This window comes from Hyaena hyaena, unplaced genomic scaffold (assembly GCF_003009895.1).
Source record: "Hyaena hyaena isolate Hyena2069 unplaced genomic scaffold, ASM300989v1 scaffold_216, whole genome shotgun sequence".
In the NCBI taxonomy this organism is placed as follows: domain Eukaryota; kingdom Metazoa; phylum Chordata; class Mammalia; order Carnivora; family Hyaenidae; genus Hyaena; species Hyaena hyaena.
The window spans coordinates 2,022,860-2,042,716 of record NW_024080848.1 but is presented as its reverse complement, the minus strand read 5'-3'; the positions used below and the strand labels follow the sequence as shown (position 1 = coordinate 2,042,716).

The 19,857-nt window shown below is 39.8% G+C and overlaps 1 protein-coding gene across 1 annotated transcript in view; it reads right to left on the bottom strand.

The window, feature by feature from the left end:
- The window catches only part of NEK10 (NIMA related kinase 10), a 209,022-nt gene that overhangs the window by 116,022 nt on the left and 73,143 nt on the right, over positions 1 to 19,857 (bottom strand). Inside the window, exon 22 of the mRNA XM_039242719.1 lies at positions 16,942 to 17,017. Coding sequence (XP_039098650.1) covers positions 16,942 to 17,017 — 76 coding nt within the window. The remainder of the gene's footprint in view (positions 1 to 16,941; positions 17,018 to 19,857) is intronic.

Sequence of the window (19,857 nt, the reverse complement as noted above, 5' to 3'; positions counted from 1 at the left end):
CCAGAGTGAGGACCAGCCTCCATCATGAATTCCCCCATGCAGTCTGGGTGAAAGCTACAGGCATTTCTACCCCCGGGCCTCAGCCAACTGCTCTGGGGGAGACTGGCGGCGCACCACTGACCTCATAACACTTCCAATGGGACTGAGTAGCACAATGCAGAAACACGGAGAAATTCAGTCATCCTATAGACACCTTTGACCAGTGAGAGACAGGAGATTAATTCTTCTCTCTTCTTCCACCCGCGGACTCCTTTAATGCATAGAGGTTTCTCAAGATCTGTCCAGAGACATCCCACGTGACCCAGTAACTGGCTGTTCTCTCGTGAAGCTCTGGCCATTTTGGTAACACACCACACTGTATTTACTGTCCTTCTTCCCTACCCTCATTTTTGATTTTCCTTACTCTTGATGCCCCGGGATTACCCCCTCCCATTTCCGATAAAGAGCCAGCCTTCATGCTCCATTTTCTATGGAACTCAGGGCAGGGCGGCAAGCTGTATAAATATCATGGTTCCCATCTAAAATTAGAGATGATGGTCCTTCTCCAAAGACCACTGAAAGTATATGAGACAATGCCCAAAACAGTAAGTGCTCAAAACGGAGATCTACTGCCATTTTTGCATTCCTCTCCCACTTTGGCGGGGGAAGATGACACTGAAGAAATGTGCATCTGATGTCCCCTCTTTCCTTTAATCTTTATTGTGCTCATTAAAAGCCATTACTACTACACCTGTGCCACAGAGGCACTAAAGCTCATCTGTGCAGAAAAGGCACTTATGAAAGGCCATTAAGAAGCTTACGGAGTCTCTGGGAGGACCCCAGGGTCAGCCTTGGAGACCGTACAGTGAGGAACACAGCCCTTGGCATAGCACCACCGACACAGGGCTACAGACACCGGGATCCCAACAGTACAGTCCTCCACTTCCCTTGCTCCAAACTGGATGTTTGCAAGGGCCCGGCATGGGGCCCTCCCATCCTCACTTGCAAATCCAAGCCTTGCTGAGGTTATGTGAATAACGGAGTCTGAGGCGCAAGGTAGTCAAGTGCTATGGCAGCAAGGAAGCCTAAACAAACATTTTTCTGGTGACTTGCTAAAGGAGAGGGTATTCATTAAGTGGGAAGTTCCCCAAATACCAAACGTATTCAGAAGTCATCTGGACAGTCAGAAAATATGATAAATGTCCACCCTGTGTTGGAGGAGTTGTCCCAAACCAAATAAAATATAATTGCAAATAAAAAAGAAAGAAAGAAAAAGGAAAGAGGAGCCAGGGGAGCAATCTACCTACGGACGGAATTCTTGTAAAAGGTATCTTGGAGTGCTGATGCAGAGGGGCACATGTACCCCAATGTTCATAGCAGCACTCTCAACAATAGCCAAAACATGGAAAGAGCCTAAGTGTCCATCAACTGATGAATGGATCAATAAGATGTGGTTTATCTATACCATGGAATACTACATGGCAATGAGAAACAATGAAATCTGGCCATGTGTAGCAACAGGGATGGCCCTTGAGGGTGTTATGCTGAGCGAAGTAAGTCAGACAGAGGATAAATACCATATGTTTGCACGTATAGGAGGATTAGGAGGAACTTAACGAAGGACCAAGGGGGAGAAGAAGGGGGGAAATAGTGGGGGAGAGAAAGGGAGGCAAACCATGAGAGACTCTTGAATGCTGAGAACAAACTGAGGGCAGATGGGGTGGGTGGAGGGGAAGGGGGTTGATGGGTATGGAGGAGAGCACTTGTAGGGATGAGCACTGGGTGTTATATGGAAAACAACTTGACAATAGACTATTATAAAAAAAAAAAAAAGGTATCTTGTGCCCAATAGCCTCTGATGCTTGGGCCTGGGAGCTGAGCACTCACCATTTTGTGAGGGGACTTCACAGCTGCTGCTGGGGTCACAGACTCCCTGGGGCGCCTCGGGCAAAGTGAGCTAAACACACTGATCCTGCGTGAGCCTGTTCTAGCTCTCAGCCACCTTCACAGAATAACTAAAACTCAAAGTGAACAGAAGCAAATTCCACTTCTGCCTAATGTTATTCACCAACCATTAGTGAGAGGTCTTAAAAGAGAAAATTACCTGGTCAACAAGTATCTGTAACATTAAGATGATAGGGTTTTTATCCACAGAAGGAAAGACGTTTGAAAAAAATGAAAATGAAAATGAAAATACTGAGAGAAGAAAACAAATTACTTCTATCAAGTATATTCATCCATTGTAGCACTAATTAATCTTATTACCAAACACAGAATCCTAAAATTATGGTCTATTTGTTTTCTCCTCTGTTACATATACATAAAGTAAGTCACCAAGGATCTTAAGTTTTTCTTTGAAATTTATGCACTACTTTCCCTTTTTTAAGACTTGATCTTTTTAGAGCAGTTCTAGGTTCATAACAAAATTGAAAGGAAGGTATGGAGAATTCCCTTTTACCCTCTGCTCCCACATCCCCTTTCTCTTTTATTCCCATTAACAGCAGGTCCAAAGCAGCTCATACCTGGACTATCACAAAGCCTTAGTTTGTGCTTTAAGTGCTTTCATTCATTCATTCACTGAACAAGTATTTACTGAGCACCTACTATATGCCAAGTCCTCTCTTTCAGAATTTTGCTGTAGAAGAAAAGGGGAAAGTGGGTCAGTAACTGAAGAGAAAGAGAAGGCTTTGTCTTTTAAAGATGCGGAAAATGACAGTCTGCTGGCAAGTCGGTAGGAATGAGTTGGTGGAAGCAGAGAAATTAATCCTGCAGAACTGAGAGGGGAACATTCTAGAGTGACGCCCTGTAGGAAATGGAGGAGCTAGGAAAACAGAGTCACATGAGCTCCAGGTGGCTAGAGGGACCCAGGAGCAGGTAGGCGGGGAAGCATGGAAGCAGAGCCGTTAGAAGGTCTCTTCCGATCGCTCTGCTTTCTCAGCCAAGTAGGGAACGGGGGTGCCAGAGCACGGGGCCTTGTGTTCTTTGCAAGACATGAATCACTGGGTTCTACTTACTCCTGAAGCCAAGGCTACACTGTCTGTTAACTAGCTTGAATTTAAAAAAAAAAAAAAAGTTGAAATTCCTCCCTCTTGCCAGTAATCCGTATCTTAGTCAAACGCCTCCTCACACGCTCCAGCACACATGCGTTTCCCATTTCTCCAGGCTCCTGTGGCCCCTTGTCCACGTCCCCGTGTCCTTCTCCATGTGTGTCCCGCTGCTCCCCATCCACATGGCAGCAGAGGGTTCATGATAAACACTCGATTCCATCAAAACACAGATTATTTCTCCTTAGTTCATTAGCACAGAACTAAGTAGGTGATACCCATAAGCAGGGAAACACAATTTTATTCATATGAGCAGAACATAAACAGAAAGTAATGAAAATCTCTTGTTAATTGTATATGAACAGATTAGGAGGAAAGGCCCTGTTCATTAGAGGAGGTGCCATAAACATGCCTACTTGCCAGTGGCCAACAACTTGGTGGAAAACTACTTAGTCAAAAAGCACTCAGTTAAGGGGCACCTGGGTGGCTCAGCTGGTTGAGCGTCCCACTTCCGCTCAGGTCATGATCTCGCAGTTCCTGAGTTCAAGCCCCACATTGGGCTCTCTGCTATTAGCACAGCGCCCACCTCAGATCCTCTGTCTCCCTCTCTCTCTGCTCCTTCCCCACTTGTGATCTCTCTCTCAAAAATGAACATTAAAAAAAAGCATTCCATTGAGACTGCTCTAGTTTAAATTTTGACACTGACACATGAAGGCCTAACAACGTCTAGCTAGCTATTCTTATTTTAATGGTCAAGAACATCTCTGGTGAAAAATGAAATTTCTTTTAAGAAAATGAAAAATTAATCACTAACAAACTTTCCTAGTAATTGGATTTCCCACATATTGATAATTATTTTGCTGTAAAAACTTCTTTGCCTTCTTACACTTAATTGATTTTCAGCCAATTATACATACCCTGTGTCATATGCATTAGGGAGAAGCTGGAAATAATGGCTAAAAAAGGAGACTGATTGACTAATTTGTGATTTAGCCAGACAATAGAACTTAATGTGGATATAAAACTAAAGATACAAAAAAAGCATTCATTAATATCAGTGTGTGTGTGTGTGTGTGTGTGTGTGTGTGTGTAGAAAAGGATTTAGGATTTGAAATTAGGACACAAAGTTGTTTTTTGTGATTATTTTCCTACTTCTGGATTAGTAGGATTATGAATGTTCTCGATAGGATTTCTTTTTTTTTGTTATTTTCAGCAATGAGAATAAGGAAACAGTAGAAGAAATTTTAATGAACAAGTTTTGGACTTTTTGGAGACTTAGAGGCTTTGCTGTTCTTTGTTTTGTTTACCTCTCTTTGTCATCCTTTAATTTCTAATTCACTTTTAGCCTATGATACCAGATTTGGCAATATTTTCAGATATTTCTGTTTTTATCATAATATACATATGGTATTAGTAACCTATCTTCTTACCTAAGAGTACACCATGGATATGCTTTAGGTCAACAAATACATTACTATAATACCACTTACCATTATTAACCTAGCCAACTTAACCAGCCCTGCATTTCACTGTTCAATAGCCACACTAGCTGAAAATAATCTAGAAATAAGATATCAAATACACAGGGGAAAGAAGGAAAAAATTAAAAATAAGTAAAAATGTTTATGTATCTAAAAACAATGTAAACGTTTTGAAAATTACAATAGATTTTAAAAATCAGTGATGAGAAATATTCATTTATCGTAATTTCATTATCTGTTTACATTGTCACCAGAACCAATTTATTGTCAATCAAATTCTTTGCAAATTGCCTGAAACCCAACTGATAGAAGAAAGCTCCAGGACTTGTGGTGAGGGAAACCATGGGAAAAGAGGAAGGCAAGAGAAAGCAGACTGGAAAAATCTTTTAAGTACATTTACAATTTTAATTTGCTTCATCAGTAAATGAAGTCAGTAAATGAAATGAAGTAAAACCAGAGTGTATGCGGGGGTGGGGGTGGGGGGGGAATGCATATATGTGAGTTAAAAATGCAGCACTAAACTTACACTTTAAAAAAGGGAACTTGGATTCCTCCTAGTCAGACGAACTCGTGCAGCTTTCCTAAGACATTAGAAAATGTTTAGGATGGGCAGATTTTTGGTGTAGAGTGAGTATCTAGAAGCCTGAATTGAAGGTTTAGAGCTCTTAAGAAAGAAGGATGAAATTTAGAAGAAAAGACTTAGAATCTTTCACTCTATGAAGAGCTATCAAGTGGTGGGTAGTAATCAGCTGCTTTGCATGGTCACTCAAACCCAGAAAGAATCTCAAGTCACAAGGAAAGGACTTCAGTTAGACATATTGGACACTTGGGTTTTTGGTTTTCTAGCTACAGAAATTGTCAAAGGCCCAAAACAATGAAGAGAATTTATAAATCACCTTCCTTGGAGACTTTTCCCCCCTTAACCTGCCATGAAGATGGTGAAAAATGAACCAGATAAACACTTGTTAGGTCTCTGCTTCAAAAAAGAATGCAAATTAAATGTTCCTTTTCAGGTTTCTCTAATCCTATTGCTTTTATGGTATCTATTAGGAGGACCATAATGAGAACCAATTAACTGTAAATACAGTGAGGAGTCTGGGCAATTAAACAAATGGATTATGTTCACCCAGCGATTATACTCCAGCCATCAATTTATCAAGCATTGCCTACTTTGAGTCACAAACAGAAATTAGATTCAGACCCAACAGCCTTGAAATTTCTCATTGTACATCAACTGCCATTTGCTTATCTCTAATGATGTTTAAAAAAATAGCTAAGCATATCGGTTGACATCACACATTTTGTATTTGCATTCAAGCCAAGTATCACCAGCTTTTAAAATTCAAGTACATAACTAAATAAAGTAATTGTGGTAATTTTGCAAAGAAGGATAATACAATCTCTCAATTATAGTATATAATTACACAAATGCCTTCCTCTAAATATAAAATCACATAAAAATTTATAGTCTTGCTCCTTAACAAAAGACTGATTTTCAAAAAGCAGTCAAGCAACTTCCAAGTAAACTTCAGACAGTCTTGATACAAGCTAGTAGACACTCTCATAGAGAGAAGATTCCTCTCTGCTTCTGATTTACATCTATTACTTTCACATCTATTTTCAAATAATCATTACATCATCAACGTCACATTACCCTTATTTACAAAGTCCAGAACTGTAGGGAGGGTGACACTGTGAAAAAAAAGATTTTTTTTTCTCACCTCCATCTAACTATGAGGAAAATCTAAAACCAGTTGTCAGGGACTTTTTTTTTTCTTAATGTTTATTTTTGAGAGAGAAATTGCCAGTGGAGAAGGGGCAGAGAGAGAGGGAGAACAGAATCTGAAACAGGATCCAGGCTCTGAGCTGTCAGCACAGAGCCTGATGTGGGGCTCCAACTTGTGACCTGCAAGATCATGACCTGAGCTGAAGTTGGGCACTTAACTGACTAAGCCACCGAGGCACCCCTGAGACTTCTTTATAATGACTTCCAACTATCTACACAGAAGACTGCGTCCAGGGGCACTGGGGTAGCTCAGTCAGTTAAGCATCCAACTCTTGATTTCAGTTCAGGTCATGATCTCACGGTTCATGAGTCTGAGCCCCACATCGTGCTCTGCGCTGACAGCATGGAACCTGCTTAGGATTCTCCATTTCCCTCTCTCTCTACTCTCACACTCTCTCGCTCTCTCAAAATAAATAAATAGGCTTAAAACAGAAAAAAAAAAAAAAGACTAGATCCAGAAAGAGTTGGGAAAATTTTAGATTCGCTCAAAGAACCAGAAGAGGATCAAATATACTTCTGTCCGGGCTGGCACAGGCTGCAAGGGCGCTTCTCATGGAGCTGTCAGAACAGTTTCCCTGGTAAGTCAAAGAAGGTGCTCTACTTATCTTGCCTGCTCCCTTTCATCCTTACTTCTTCAGGGCGTACTGGCCTGAATTCCAACCTTTTGCGTGTTTGAGGATTTTTCTTAGCTCCTGAGACCTTCTCTGCCTGGAGCACAAAGGGCCCGTGTGTCAGTGCTTTACCCAGGAACAGCCCTTAACAGTGGTGGCTATGAGCTGCTATAACCACCCCACTCTCTCCTGCTGAGTGGGATCACTGAGTAATTCCTCTAAACTGACCTCCAGTTGCCCACGGTGGTGACCTGCCCCAAGGAACTCTTTATTGCTTCCTTCCCTTCCTTGTCCCACCTCCCCACCCCTCTGCCCTGGTTTCCCAGGATGCCCTCCATAACAGACCACGTGCACAGGAATTCTCGGCTTAGAGTGTGCCCTGGGGAAACCTGGACTAACAGTCAAGTGAAAGACATGCAGCAAGGGTAGGCAACGAGAGGGTTTTCATTGAGAGGCTTCTATACATGCAAGGAAAACAAAGCTGCAGCTAGGTCTTAAGGAAAATGGTATCTAGGGTCTGGACATTGCTAGAACTTTCCCTCCCATTCTCTTCAAATGTTGGCTTCTTTCTCTTGGCTGGACCTCCACCATGGCCACAAACATGGCCACCAAACATTCCAGGGCCTTTCACATCTCAGCTTCACCTCTTCACTGAGTGCCAGTCTAACACATGCTCAGGAAAGAATTCTAATTGGATCAGCCTCAATGAAAAGAACCCTCCCTCCCCCCCCACCTGCCATTTTCCCAACAGGCTGGGGGAGCTAGGAATGGCCCACCTTATAGGGAGAAGCAGCAATCTGGGCAGCCCAAATAGGCCAGAGAGGTAAGATTTCCAAAGCCATGGAACTTACTAAACCACTTGGAGTGGTACTTGGAGGGGACCGGGGAAAAACTTTTTTCCTAAAGAATAAAGCAGTTGGACCCAGTATATATTTACTGAATCCCTACTATACTCAGGATGCAGGTCCCAGCTGGCATTTATTGACTCCCTGCTATACTCAGGATGCTAGTGCTATCTACTTATCTCACTCTAGTTTTCTACCTACCTATGTAACTATCTTCTATCTTTTCAATCCTCACAATAAACTTTTAAAGCGGGAATTATCATTAGCACCACCGGCTCCACCATTTCAGGTAAGGAAACTGAGACCCAGAGTTAGTACCTTACTTGCCCAATCCAAACAGGAAGGCACAGAGCCAGGACGAAACCCAGCTGTCTAGCCTAGAGTCTGTACTTTGTCATTGGCTCCTAGGGGAGGACAGCCCTGCAGGCAAACCCAACAACATCTCACTACTACTGTCACTGCTGCTAGTCAGAGCACGATTCATGAAGTTTCTGGATGACGCGGGCTTTGTTACAAAAATGGAAAAAATAAGTTTAGAATAAATAAGGTAAGAGGATCTGGGTAGACAGAGAGGCAAATGCTTTCTGGGGAATAGATAAGGTTCTCGTGAACCCCTAGATCCCTAAGAGGAGATTAAGTAATACATGTATATATAAAATCTTCAAAATTTACCCACCAAGTACATGGATCCTGCAAGTATCTGTTTCTGTGAAAATGAAGTTTTGAAAAGGCTGAGTGTGACCAATATGTATCAAAGTTACCTACAGTTCACATTTTCAAATCTTTATTTCATAATTTTATTATAGGCCATAATATTGTCAGAGACTGAGTTTATTGTTTTGTTGTTATGTATATACTTTTTAAAAATCCTTCCCCAAAGGGGAGCTTGAATTTCAAGATATTGGACTTCTAACTATCATCCTAATGTTTTAGGGAAAACAATATCTGCCACTTCCAAAGAGTGGTTTCCTTTTATTGGCATTGTGCTGTTGCCTCTCCTCAGATTGTATGGGCATTCTGAGATGCCGAGATTAAAAATAAATAACTAAAATTAAGTTTAAAATGTAGTAATTGTGAAGAGAATTACTATTGGTTAAATAAGTTATGAAATAAATCGATGTAAAAGGATATATGATGAGTAAGGTCACTGGGAAAATATATTCATAAGAATAAAACAGGTTGGATGTAGCACTGCAAGGTAACTAAAATGTTTCTTTATTTTTAAGTGTATTTTATTTATTTTGAGAGAGAGAGTATGTGGGAGAGGCAGAGAGAGACAGAGGCAGAGAGAGAGAATTGAAAGAAGGCTCCGTACTGTCCCTGCAGAGCTTGAAGCAGGACTCGAGCTCATGAACCACGAGATCATGACCTGAATGGAAACGAAGAGTTGGACACTCAACCGGCTGAGCCAAACAGGCGCCCCTAAGATGTTTCAATTCCTTTACCTCTGATATGATAATCTGGCCGTCATAGTTCCCCGTTGTTTGAATCCCCTGACTTCCCTCACAGTTTCCTTTCTCTGTTTTTACCCTCACCACTGTTTTCTCTTCTTCCTTTCTGACCATTTGATGTCAGCCACTTCCAAGCAAGCGCTGTCCTAGTGTCTGTATGGAGGAGAAATATAGGTCACTTTGCGGAAACCCTGCACAGTGCACAGACCGTGGCACAATCATTGCACAGAGAAGTGTAGTGCCCACTACCCTGCTGTGGGCCCATTCCTCAAGTTCTGCAGCACTGCCAGGTCCTGTTCGAGCCATGGCTTCTGTACTGATCTTGGGGACCTTCTCTATGTACCTGACAGAGGCTCATATAAGCACTGTGTGGCTTACTAGTCCTTGAGTCTTCTACCCGTGTGTGTGTGTGTGTGTGTGTGTGTGTGTGTGTGTGTGCATCCCCAAATTAAGCTGATTTCTCCCCATGGGAAAGGGCTAAGTTATTTGCTCCTGACAAGTGCTGGAATTTCTATACACAAAACAAGTGAAGTGATAAACACACATGGCTCTCTTCCTCAGTTTCACTCCGCAGATCTTCTGAATAACAGTATTTCCATTAAGTAACTGCCAGGCTGAGAGATATCCAGTGGCTCCATAATGCCAAGAGGAAAATTCCAGGTACCTCGCTATATCAACATAAATCCCAGCCCAGCCAAACCACGGCTCCTGCCCTATCCTAAATATGCTGAGTCTGTTAAGAATTGAACTGAAGGATTTCTTTTTCACACTCTGGAGATGTACCAGTGCTTGAGGTAGAGAGAAATGGACTGTATTGTATTGCATTGCATTGCACTGGATTGTATATATAAAGGCATTGACAATGCCATGGCAGTAGTGTGGCCCTTCTACTAATGCCCTATCCTCAGGGATGCTGGGCCAAACCCTGGAGTTAGTGTCTCAGCTATTGGTTTAATGCCTCTTAGCTCCTAATGCACCCTTCAATAAACAATGGCATTCCTTTAAGTATTTCTCCTATAAAGTGAGCACACTGGTAAGCTTTCTCAGCAGATAGTGTTAGAGGGGTGTTGCAGGAGAAAGAAGCTTCCTGCAATTTCTGTCATGGGCCAGGGGTAGGCATGAGATGATCTATGAGATGATTCCAGGAGTCCTCTATCACCGTCACATAAACAAAAGGCCACCTGGACCAGATTCAAAGGGCCCTCGCCAAGAGTCAACACCCACTGTCAGATACGTGAGGCCATCTTGCACCTTCTGGACAAGATGATACTCCAGTTGAATTTATCCACGTAAGTGAGCCCAATGGAACCAACAGAGGGACTGCATAGAACACCTGCCAAACTGTCATTCACCAGCTACATTTTGGGATGATTTGTTCTGGAAGAGCAGATAACCAAAGTATCCGTTGTCCCATCATCAAATAATTCATCTAATTCCTTAGTTATTCAATAAATTAATTTGTGTTTAAGGACAAGAGGACATTTCTTTTGGTCAAACCATCTCTCCCTTTCAGAAAAACATGTTACAATAAGACATCTGGCCATCCTGTAATCCCTCTCACATCTATTTCCAATAGGAAATGTGGACTATTCTACATAACGACTTGGATATCCAATGTTTAAAATAACAAACTAGAAAAATAATTCAGGCAAATGCAGGTAAAGAAGTTCACTGTATTGTTTACAGGCCTGTGTTTACTTGCAAAAATAAAGACTGAAGATATGGGACTTGGAATTACTAGTCGATGAAGGAGCAAGGACTTCCACTGACAAAAATCAATCATGAGAGAACTCCCTTTCTTGCTTTTTGTGCTGCTAGGGAGTTCAGAACAAATCAGACTCTGAAAAAAATCCATAATGTACATCTCCCAGTGCATCTATATTTAAACTTCTATCTAAGCCAAACCAAGTGCTTCACATTGTCAGAGACACACAATATGAAAACTAGCCATACTAGCCATTTATATATTTCCTGCCATGTCAGTGGAATCAAAGACACTATAAGCTCAAAATATATAAATGTATAAATGTTCTTTACTTGAATTTTTTTCTTTTCTTTTCTAGAAACTCCCTAAATTTTCAGTTAGCATTCAGAATGTCTCTACATATTCAATCTGTTATCAGTATTCAAAACTTATCTAAAATTGTTTCAAAGTGTTGAGTGATGAGAAAACAACTGTGGAAATTAAGGAAAAAATGTATAATGAGACATTTTAATATTCAATGTAAAATTTGGTAAATAATACATTCATGATGAGGGCTACCTGTCAGGTATGCATTCTAGCAGACAAATCACACAATGTTCGTAAAACGGCCACCAGTCAGAGTACACTATATCTCATTCCTGACACATGAGGTCAGTCTACCTGTGGCTGACCAATTAGCAATCAGCCCAGCAGGGTGGCTGAGAACACACTGCCACAGCCTGGCTGCCTGAATTTATTTTATTTTATTTTTTTCCCTTATGCTACTTCTTTTTTTTTTTTTTTAATAGCTTATTGTCAAGCTGGTTTCCATATAACACCCAGTGCTCATCCCCACAAGTGCCCTCCTCCATGACCATCTCCCTCCTCCCCCTCCCTCCCACTGCCATCAGTCCTTAGTTCTCAGCATTCAAGAGTCTCTCATGGTTGTCTGAATTTAAAGCCAGGCTTTTCCACTTCCTGGCTGTGATATTGGGATGGATCATTCAACCTCCTCAAAGATTACTTAAAATAGTCGCACCTATTTTAAAGGAGGCTGGAAGATTAAATAACTTAATATTTACAGAGCACTTAAAACAGTGCCTGCCATTTAGTAAACTCCATTCAGGTGTTAGATAAATAAAAATCAGTAAAAATATGTAGTTGGTAACATACTGGTATACACTATAGAGTAGAACACCATTAATAATGCTCTCTAGTAGTTTCTATTCAGAGGCTCCCATTTAAATTCATGAGACCTTGTGACCTGTTCCATTGAGTCTTAAGATGTACTTAGAGTTCAATTTGTATAATTAAATCCTGAGTTTGATCAAAATTCACTCCTACCTCACCTAAGCAGATGATAAAACAGTCCCCTCTCTTCCCTCTTCTCTCCTCTCTCTCTCCTCTTCTCTATCGTGTGTGTGTGTGTGTGTGTGTGTGTGTGTGTGTGTGTGTATTTAGCGTCTTGATGGGTCTGTGAGAAGAAAAGAGTGATATTATTCAGGCATACCTTATCCTGTTGGGCACAGAGAAGCCAAAAATAAAAGCAATTACAGGTAAAAGTATCCCCACAACTCATCTGCTCAAGGCCCCACTATGGAAAATTTTGTTCCTCCAGGTTCCCTGTCTTTGCATGGTAAATACATAGTCCTTCCCTTTCACACTCCTCAGCTGCTTGGGCCTGGCTGCTAGAAAAATCCTAGCCCCTCCTAGTAACCAAAGCAGCCATTCAGGGAGCAAATATAGAGACAGGGAGGGAAAAGGAACTATAAATAAACACAGCATCAATAATTCCTCTCTATTGTGATTATTAAGAAATGAATCTGATTCTTAGACATAATACAATCTATATATTCAAGTGAACACTATCCTTCCAAATTGTAGACTAACAGCAAATATGAATCACTGCGATCTAATGAGTGCTTACCATATGCTAGCCAGGAATTCATTGCTCCAAGCATTCAACGTGCACCATCTCATTGAATCTGACAGTAAGCACTAGAAGGTAAGTAATAATCCCCAAATATAGATGAGGAAACTGAGGCACAGAGAAGTTCAATAATTTATAACTCTAAACAGCAGACCCAAGAGTTAAACCCAGGCAGTCTGATTCCACAGCCTGTGATCGGAATGATGACCCTACCAACCAGCTTGTCTACATTGTCTTTCCAATTATGATCTTCTTTTTTAAAATTCCTCTTTAGCAATTTCCCTCAGGACCAGTTTATCAGTTATAGAAGAATATTTGTCTCAGTAACTTACAATCATTCCATATTTTATTTTTTTAATCATAATATCCTAATAAACCCATTATTCACTGTTCTAGTAACTATGAAAGATACAAAGATAAATAAATAGAAAAAATACAGCCCCTGGCATTAAGGTACTCACTCTTTCAAACTAAAAATGTTCCCTTTAGCCTTCATGAAGGCAAAAGTCAGAAAAATTCAAAATATGTTAGTGCTTTAGACCCTAATAAAAAAGCACATGGATTCTTAATCATATTAAAATACAGACTGTGGGATATATATAATGGAATATTATTTAGTCATTAAAAAGAAGGAAATCCTGCCATTTGGAACAACCTAGATGGACCCAGAGGATATTATGCTAAGTAAAAATAAGCCAGAGAGACAAAGACCAGAAAAAAAAAAAAAAAGAAGATTTCATAAAAAAAGCAGGGAGGGGGGCCCACAGTGCTTGCCCAGGGCCGGGGGGGGGGGGGGGGCGAGAGAAAAGAGGAGATGCAGATCAAAGGGGACAAACTTTCAGTTATGAGAAGAATGAGTTCTGAGGATCTAAAGTGCATCATGGTGCCTATGATTGATAACATGGTATTGTTTGCTTGAAAATTACTAACAGTTGACCTTGATCATTCTTACAAGAACACAACAGAAAGAAAGTTTAACTATTAGATGGATATGTTCATTAATCTGATCTTAATTATCATCCCACAATGTATATAGAAAGTCAAATACTGAGTTGTATACTTTAAATATATACAACTCTATTTGTCAGTTTTTCCCAATTACTTAATAAAGTTTTCAAAAAGACGTCTTCAGACAAACACAAGCCAGTTTGACTTATTTTCACCCTAATAATTCAAAAATATTTATTAGGATTCTATGAGTCTGTTCCTCCAGGCACCAGGGAAACAACAGTGAACAAAACAGACAACAGCCTTACTGCCATGGAGTTCATGTTGTAGAGGGAGAGGCAAATTAAAATAGTCATTTATTTTATTATTATTTTATTTTTTATTTTTATAATAAAATAACAATTAAAATCAAACTAATTAAAATAACAGCATAATGTCAGAGAAGCAGGTGCTATGAAAATATAAAGCAAAATACATACTCTGAAGGAGCCTGCTGTTTGGGCAGGTGATCAGGAAAACCTCTCTACAGAAGCAACATTTAAGCAGATACCAGAAGTAAGGAAGTAAACTCTGTAGCTATCTGGAGAAAGAGAAACCGTGTAGGAGCATTTGGAAGATCTGAAGGAACGGCAAAGGGGGAGAGTGACAGAAGATTAAAATTTTGTTACAGTGGAAAGGAGCCATTTTCTTTTTTGTTTCAGGAACTGTTCATAACTATGCAAGTATTAGAGCATTCATAGGTAAATACTTCTGTGAGTCTATAAAATACCAGACTCTGGGCTCAGGGCTGGGGATAGTGGTGAACAAAATCACACAGGCCTATCACAAAATAAATGAAAAGTTCAATCATATGAAGGAAAAGCACATGGAATGTGTAGACCAGGGGAAACATGCTCTGGCTGGGGTCGGCCGGGGGAGGGGGAGTTACCGAAGGAGACTACATTCCAGCTGATCCGTGGAGGATGAGAAAGAATTAACCAGATGGCCAGAGTATTCCAGGCAGTGGGAGCAGCATTTGCTAAAGCCCTGTGGTCAGTGGGCAACAACACACAGGCAACAGCTAGAGCTGCACAGATTGAGATCCAGGTTAAAGTAAAGCTGATGACTTGGCAGAGGCTAGTGTGTGTAGGGTTGTAGGCTTGAAGTCACACTGGGAACTTGGCCTTTAAATTATGGGCAATTGCAAGCTACTGAAGTTTTTTCAGCCATTTAAGAGTTTCAGAGTTCTGGGTATATTGCAGCATTTGTAAGAACAAAAGAGGTACAGTCAATAGTTGGGTGTACTTTACTTTGTTTCTACTTGCCGAGGTTTACATATAGGTTCATTTTGATCCATCCAATGGAAACGTCCTCAGCTTCCCCTTAAATTATCTAATGTCATGATGTGAATGGGATTAGACTAAGCAATAAAGTCTCAAAGAATTCTCATTCCAAGATCAGTCAAAGCTTTCTATTTATGTTAGCTCATACTTGCTTACTATCCAGAAGTCCCAAACAAGTATTCCATGAAGAACGAGCCTACAATGTTTCTCAAAGCTTCAAACTCTAAAATCTGCTGTGAAAATGCAATTGAAGACAGTGTGCAGTTCTTGGACTCAGGAACTGAAGTCAGACATACAGATAAAAATCGGAACCAAGGACCATATTTGGGGATTATTTTCAATGAGAAGGAGAACAGTGACCTTGCCTCATAATGAATCAAATCAGAGGAAGGAAAGGGGCTTTTACTGACCTTGTGTTCCAGCACAATCAATCCAGTGCCCACAAACCATTTATCTAGCAGCTGAGATACAGCATAAAGAATGCTCTGAAGCACTTCCTACCAGAGTTGATAAAGAGAACTTTCTTCCTTTAAATAAGGTAACATCTGAGGAAGCAAAGGCACAAGGAAAGGGAAAACACCATGGGGACATCAGGCTCCTCGAACTCTCAGGACCCTGCAGGGCAGGGACAGGCATCCCGTGCCTATGTTAATTGGCTCAGAGAAGCTCAGGGTTGCATGATTACAGAATTTGGAGGGAAACACTCTGGAGATGGCTAAAGAGACAATTTTTTAAAAGGCAGGGAAGTATGAGACTTAGAGCAGGGATCATAAAATATATTTGCTTTACTTTTGTTCAATTCACAAATTCAGAAAATGAGGATATGGAAAATTCAAAAGGAACTGGACCTGTCAAGCAATTTATTAGGAAATGTCCTACATTGGGAACAATTAGAACTTGAGAGAATAAATGGCCAGCAGGGTCAGAACCCTGGCCAGAATCTGGACACTATTCTGAACAATTTTTGTAGGAAAGGACTTTTTCAAATGAGACTCACTTACAGAGAATTTCCACCCTCCCTCGAGAAGACTTATTCTGAATTCTATCCCCAGGAATCAACTGCACAGCAACAGACTAGATTAAAAAAGAAGATGGAAGTGACTTGATTGCTTGACCTGCTGAATAAGATTTGAGACTATTTCCCCGACTCTGTTATGTCTACTGACTACTGTGTCTCTTTGCTAATTTCAAAACATTCATGAACAAATGATATGTGAATAGCAAAAGAATATTCTTACTTCCTAATAATTAATGGGTGGTAAAGGAACCCTCGAAGCACATTACATAAGTTACAAGCGTCTTAATCAAAATATAAATGTTCACCTACCCAAGTAGCAACCAACTTTATAAACCTATGTCTAAGTATATATGTCATCATTTATTCATTCACATAATAAAATTTATTCAGCACCTATTATTTGCTAGGTGCTGTGAGATGTATTAGGACACTAAAGAACTTTCTTTGGCCTTTGGATGTTTATAGGCAGAGAGAGAAAAATAGTCACTTTTCAAGTTAGTGCAATAAAATATCCCAAGTGTCATGATGAGTAGCAAGCCTACTTGATTCTTAAACAATAACTGCACACCCACTATGTGCCAAGGATCATTTCTATTTACAAATATCAAAAGCAGTCCCCCCGAGGGGCAGAGTCACCTTAGAGGAAAGATCATTTTTTGTTGTTGTTTCAAACACACATAATGATGTATAAGTGTGTACATGTTTACTATCTGGGTAACTGAGCTACACATTAAATCAGCTTCTTTTCCTAAAGTCATCTTTCCTTTCCAAGCCAAGACACAAAACTAAAGCCCAAATCAGTTAAGAATGATGTTTTAGAATCATAAAATAATTGTCCTTACCAGGAATACAGGATTGTTCCAACAACAGATGTTAGTTTACTGTTTTCTTGTTTTTGCTTTGCCAGCCCAAAGTCAGCTATAATTCACAAAAAAGAAAAAACCATGTCATTATACTTTCCCTGAATTATCATGGTTCCTTAACTTTTTGCATTCTGTACAATAACTATTAAAGTTCACAATAGAAAGCTTTTTTTTTTAACCTTCTGTCAAAATGCCCCATGTGTCATTCTTACACACCACTCTAAGTTTTAATTAACATACATACATCAGGTCATTGTGCTATATACTTTGTTTTCTTTTTAATTTTTTAAAGTTTGTTGATTTATTTTTGAGAGAGAGAGAAAGTACATGCTGGGGAGGCCAGAGAAAGAGGGAGAGAGAGAGAGAGACAGAGAGAGAAAGAGAATCCCAAGCAGGCTCCACTCTGACAGTGTGGAGCCCAATGCAGGGCTCGAACTCACAGACCACAAGATCATGACCTGAGCCAAGACCCTGAGTTGGAGGATTAGCTAATTAAACCACCCAGGAGCCCCATTGCATTATATACTTTGAAATAATGCGATATATCACTAAAACCCTAAAATAAGTCTGGCTGACTAAAAAATAGGGCAAAGTACTTACTGAGCTTATGACTCCACCTTTTAGGTTATCTTTATAATTTTTGAAAAAACAAAATGAATCAAATATTTCAGCATATGCCAGGTATCACCTCATCTGGATGAAAGAAAAAAAGAAAGGAAAGGAAAGGAAAGGGAAGGGAAGGGAAGGGAAGGGAAGGAAAAAAGGAAAGAAGGAAGGAAAGAAGAGAGAGAAGGAGAGAGGGAGGGAGGGAGGGAGGAAAAGGAAGAAACTAAAATAAAAAAATAAGCCAGAATAGCCACCATGAAGATATGAAGAATCCTATACTAAAGGGAATCAGACTGCACTAAGCCATAGCAAATAATGATATTCAGAATCACCTCAAAATATTTATATATCATCAAAGGATTTTGATATTTTGATTTTTTAGCTTAGAACACCAAATATTTATATTTCATATTAGCACTAGCTGTACTTTCCAATGCACCTTTAGGTACTTCTGTTTTAAATCACTCAACAACTTTGGTCAAAGAGATAGAAGCAGATATTCTTCATATCCTCACTCTACAGACTTACTAACATTTCAAAAGATTTAATTACCAGGATTACATAAAAAAGTGCTGATCCAGGGCAAGAATTCAAGTTGCTATACCTAACAAGATTTGATGTTCACAATACCACTTTGTACAGTGCACCATGTGTTGATGGCAATTCACTGCAGTGAACTTTAATAAGAGTAGATGATAATGTATCTACACTAATAAATCTTTCAGGTTGAAAATACTCCAAAGTAGTTAGACTTCAAACTAATAATAATTCACATTATTAACAACAATGCCCATTTACTACACAACAGCTTGGAAGTAACACAAATTTGGCTACTTACATGAACTGTCTTACTTAATACTAATGGCAATCCTGACAGATAGGTATTATTATGGTTCGTGCTGCTTAGCCCTTGAAAGCAAGAACTCTAGAACTGGACAGCCTCAATTCAAATCCCGGCTCCAACATGTGCTACTAGCGTAACCTTGGGCCAGTTATTTAATCTCCTTTTGTGGTAGTGTAGCAGGATTCTTGCACAGAGAGTCGTGACACCGAGGCTTTTCTTTCCAGGAAGCAACTTTATTCTGGCCGGCATTGCTCAGTGGGGTTCGTACCTAAGGAATTGAGCCCCTAACACTACGTGGCATGGTTTTTTATATATTTTTTACTTCTTTGTCTCCCATATGTGGTAACATACAAACATGCAGTCTGATTCAAGTGGTCTCATGTTACAAGGCCGTCAGGGATGTTGGCACATACACAAATAGCAAGACAGCCTTGAGATGTTCTTTTTTTCTTTTTCTTTCCTTAGGGAGGGGACCCTACCACAGTAGTTATAAATAAGGGTTATAATAGCATAAATATCCAAATGAGCAAGGAAGAAGTCAAACTTTCACTATTTGCAGACGACGTGATATTCTGTGTGGAAAACCCAAAAGACTCCACCAAAAAATTGCTAGAACTAATACATAAATTCAGCAAAGTCATAGGATATAAAATCAATGTACAGAAATCTGTTGCAGTTCTATATACCAATAAAGCAGCAGCAAAAAAAATAAATCAAGGAATCGATCCCATTTACAGTTGCATCAAAACCAATATGGTACCTAAGAATAAAACTAACCAAAGGGGTAAAAGATCTGTATGCTGAAAACTATAGAACAATTATGAAAGAAATTGAGGAGGACACAAGGAAATGGGGAAAAAATTCCATGCTCATGGGTTGAAAGAACATTATTAAAATGTCGATACTACCCAAAGCAATCTACACATTTAATGCCATCCCTATCAAAATACCACCAGCATTTTCCACAAAGCTAGAACATACAAATTTTAGGATTGCTTGTTCACTAAAGGTCTTGAATGACCAAAGCAATCCTGAAAAAGAAAGGAGGCATCATGATCCCAGACTTTAACGTCTATTACAAAGCTGTAGTTATCAAAACAGTATGGTACCTGCACAAAAACAGGCACATAAATCAGTGGAAAGGAATAGAAAACCCAAAAATGGACCCACAAATGTATGGGCACCAAATCTTTGACAAAGCAAGAAAGAATATCCAATGGAAAAAATACAGTTTCTTCAACGAATGGTGTTCGCAAAATGGGACAGCAACCTGCAGAAGAATAAAACTGGACTGCTTTCTAATACCATATGCACAAAAGTAAACTCAAAATGAATGAGAGACTTAAATGTGAGACAGGAAACCATCAAATCCTAAAGGAGAATCATAATCCTAAAATCATAATCTTAAAGGAGAATACAGACAGCCACCTCTTTTTTTTTTTTTT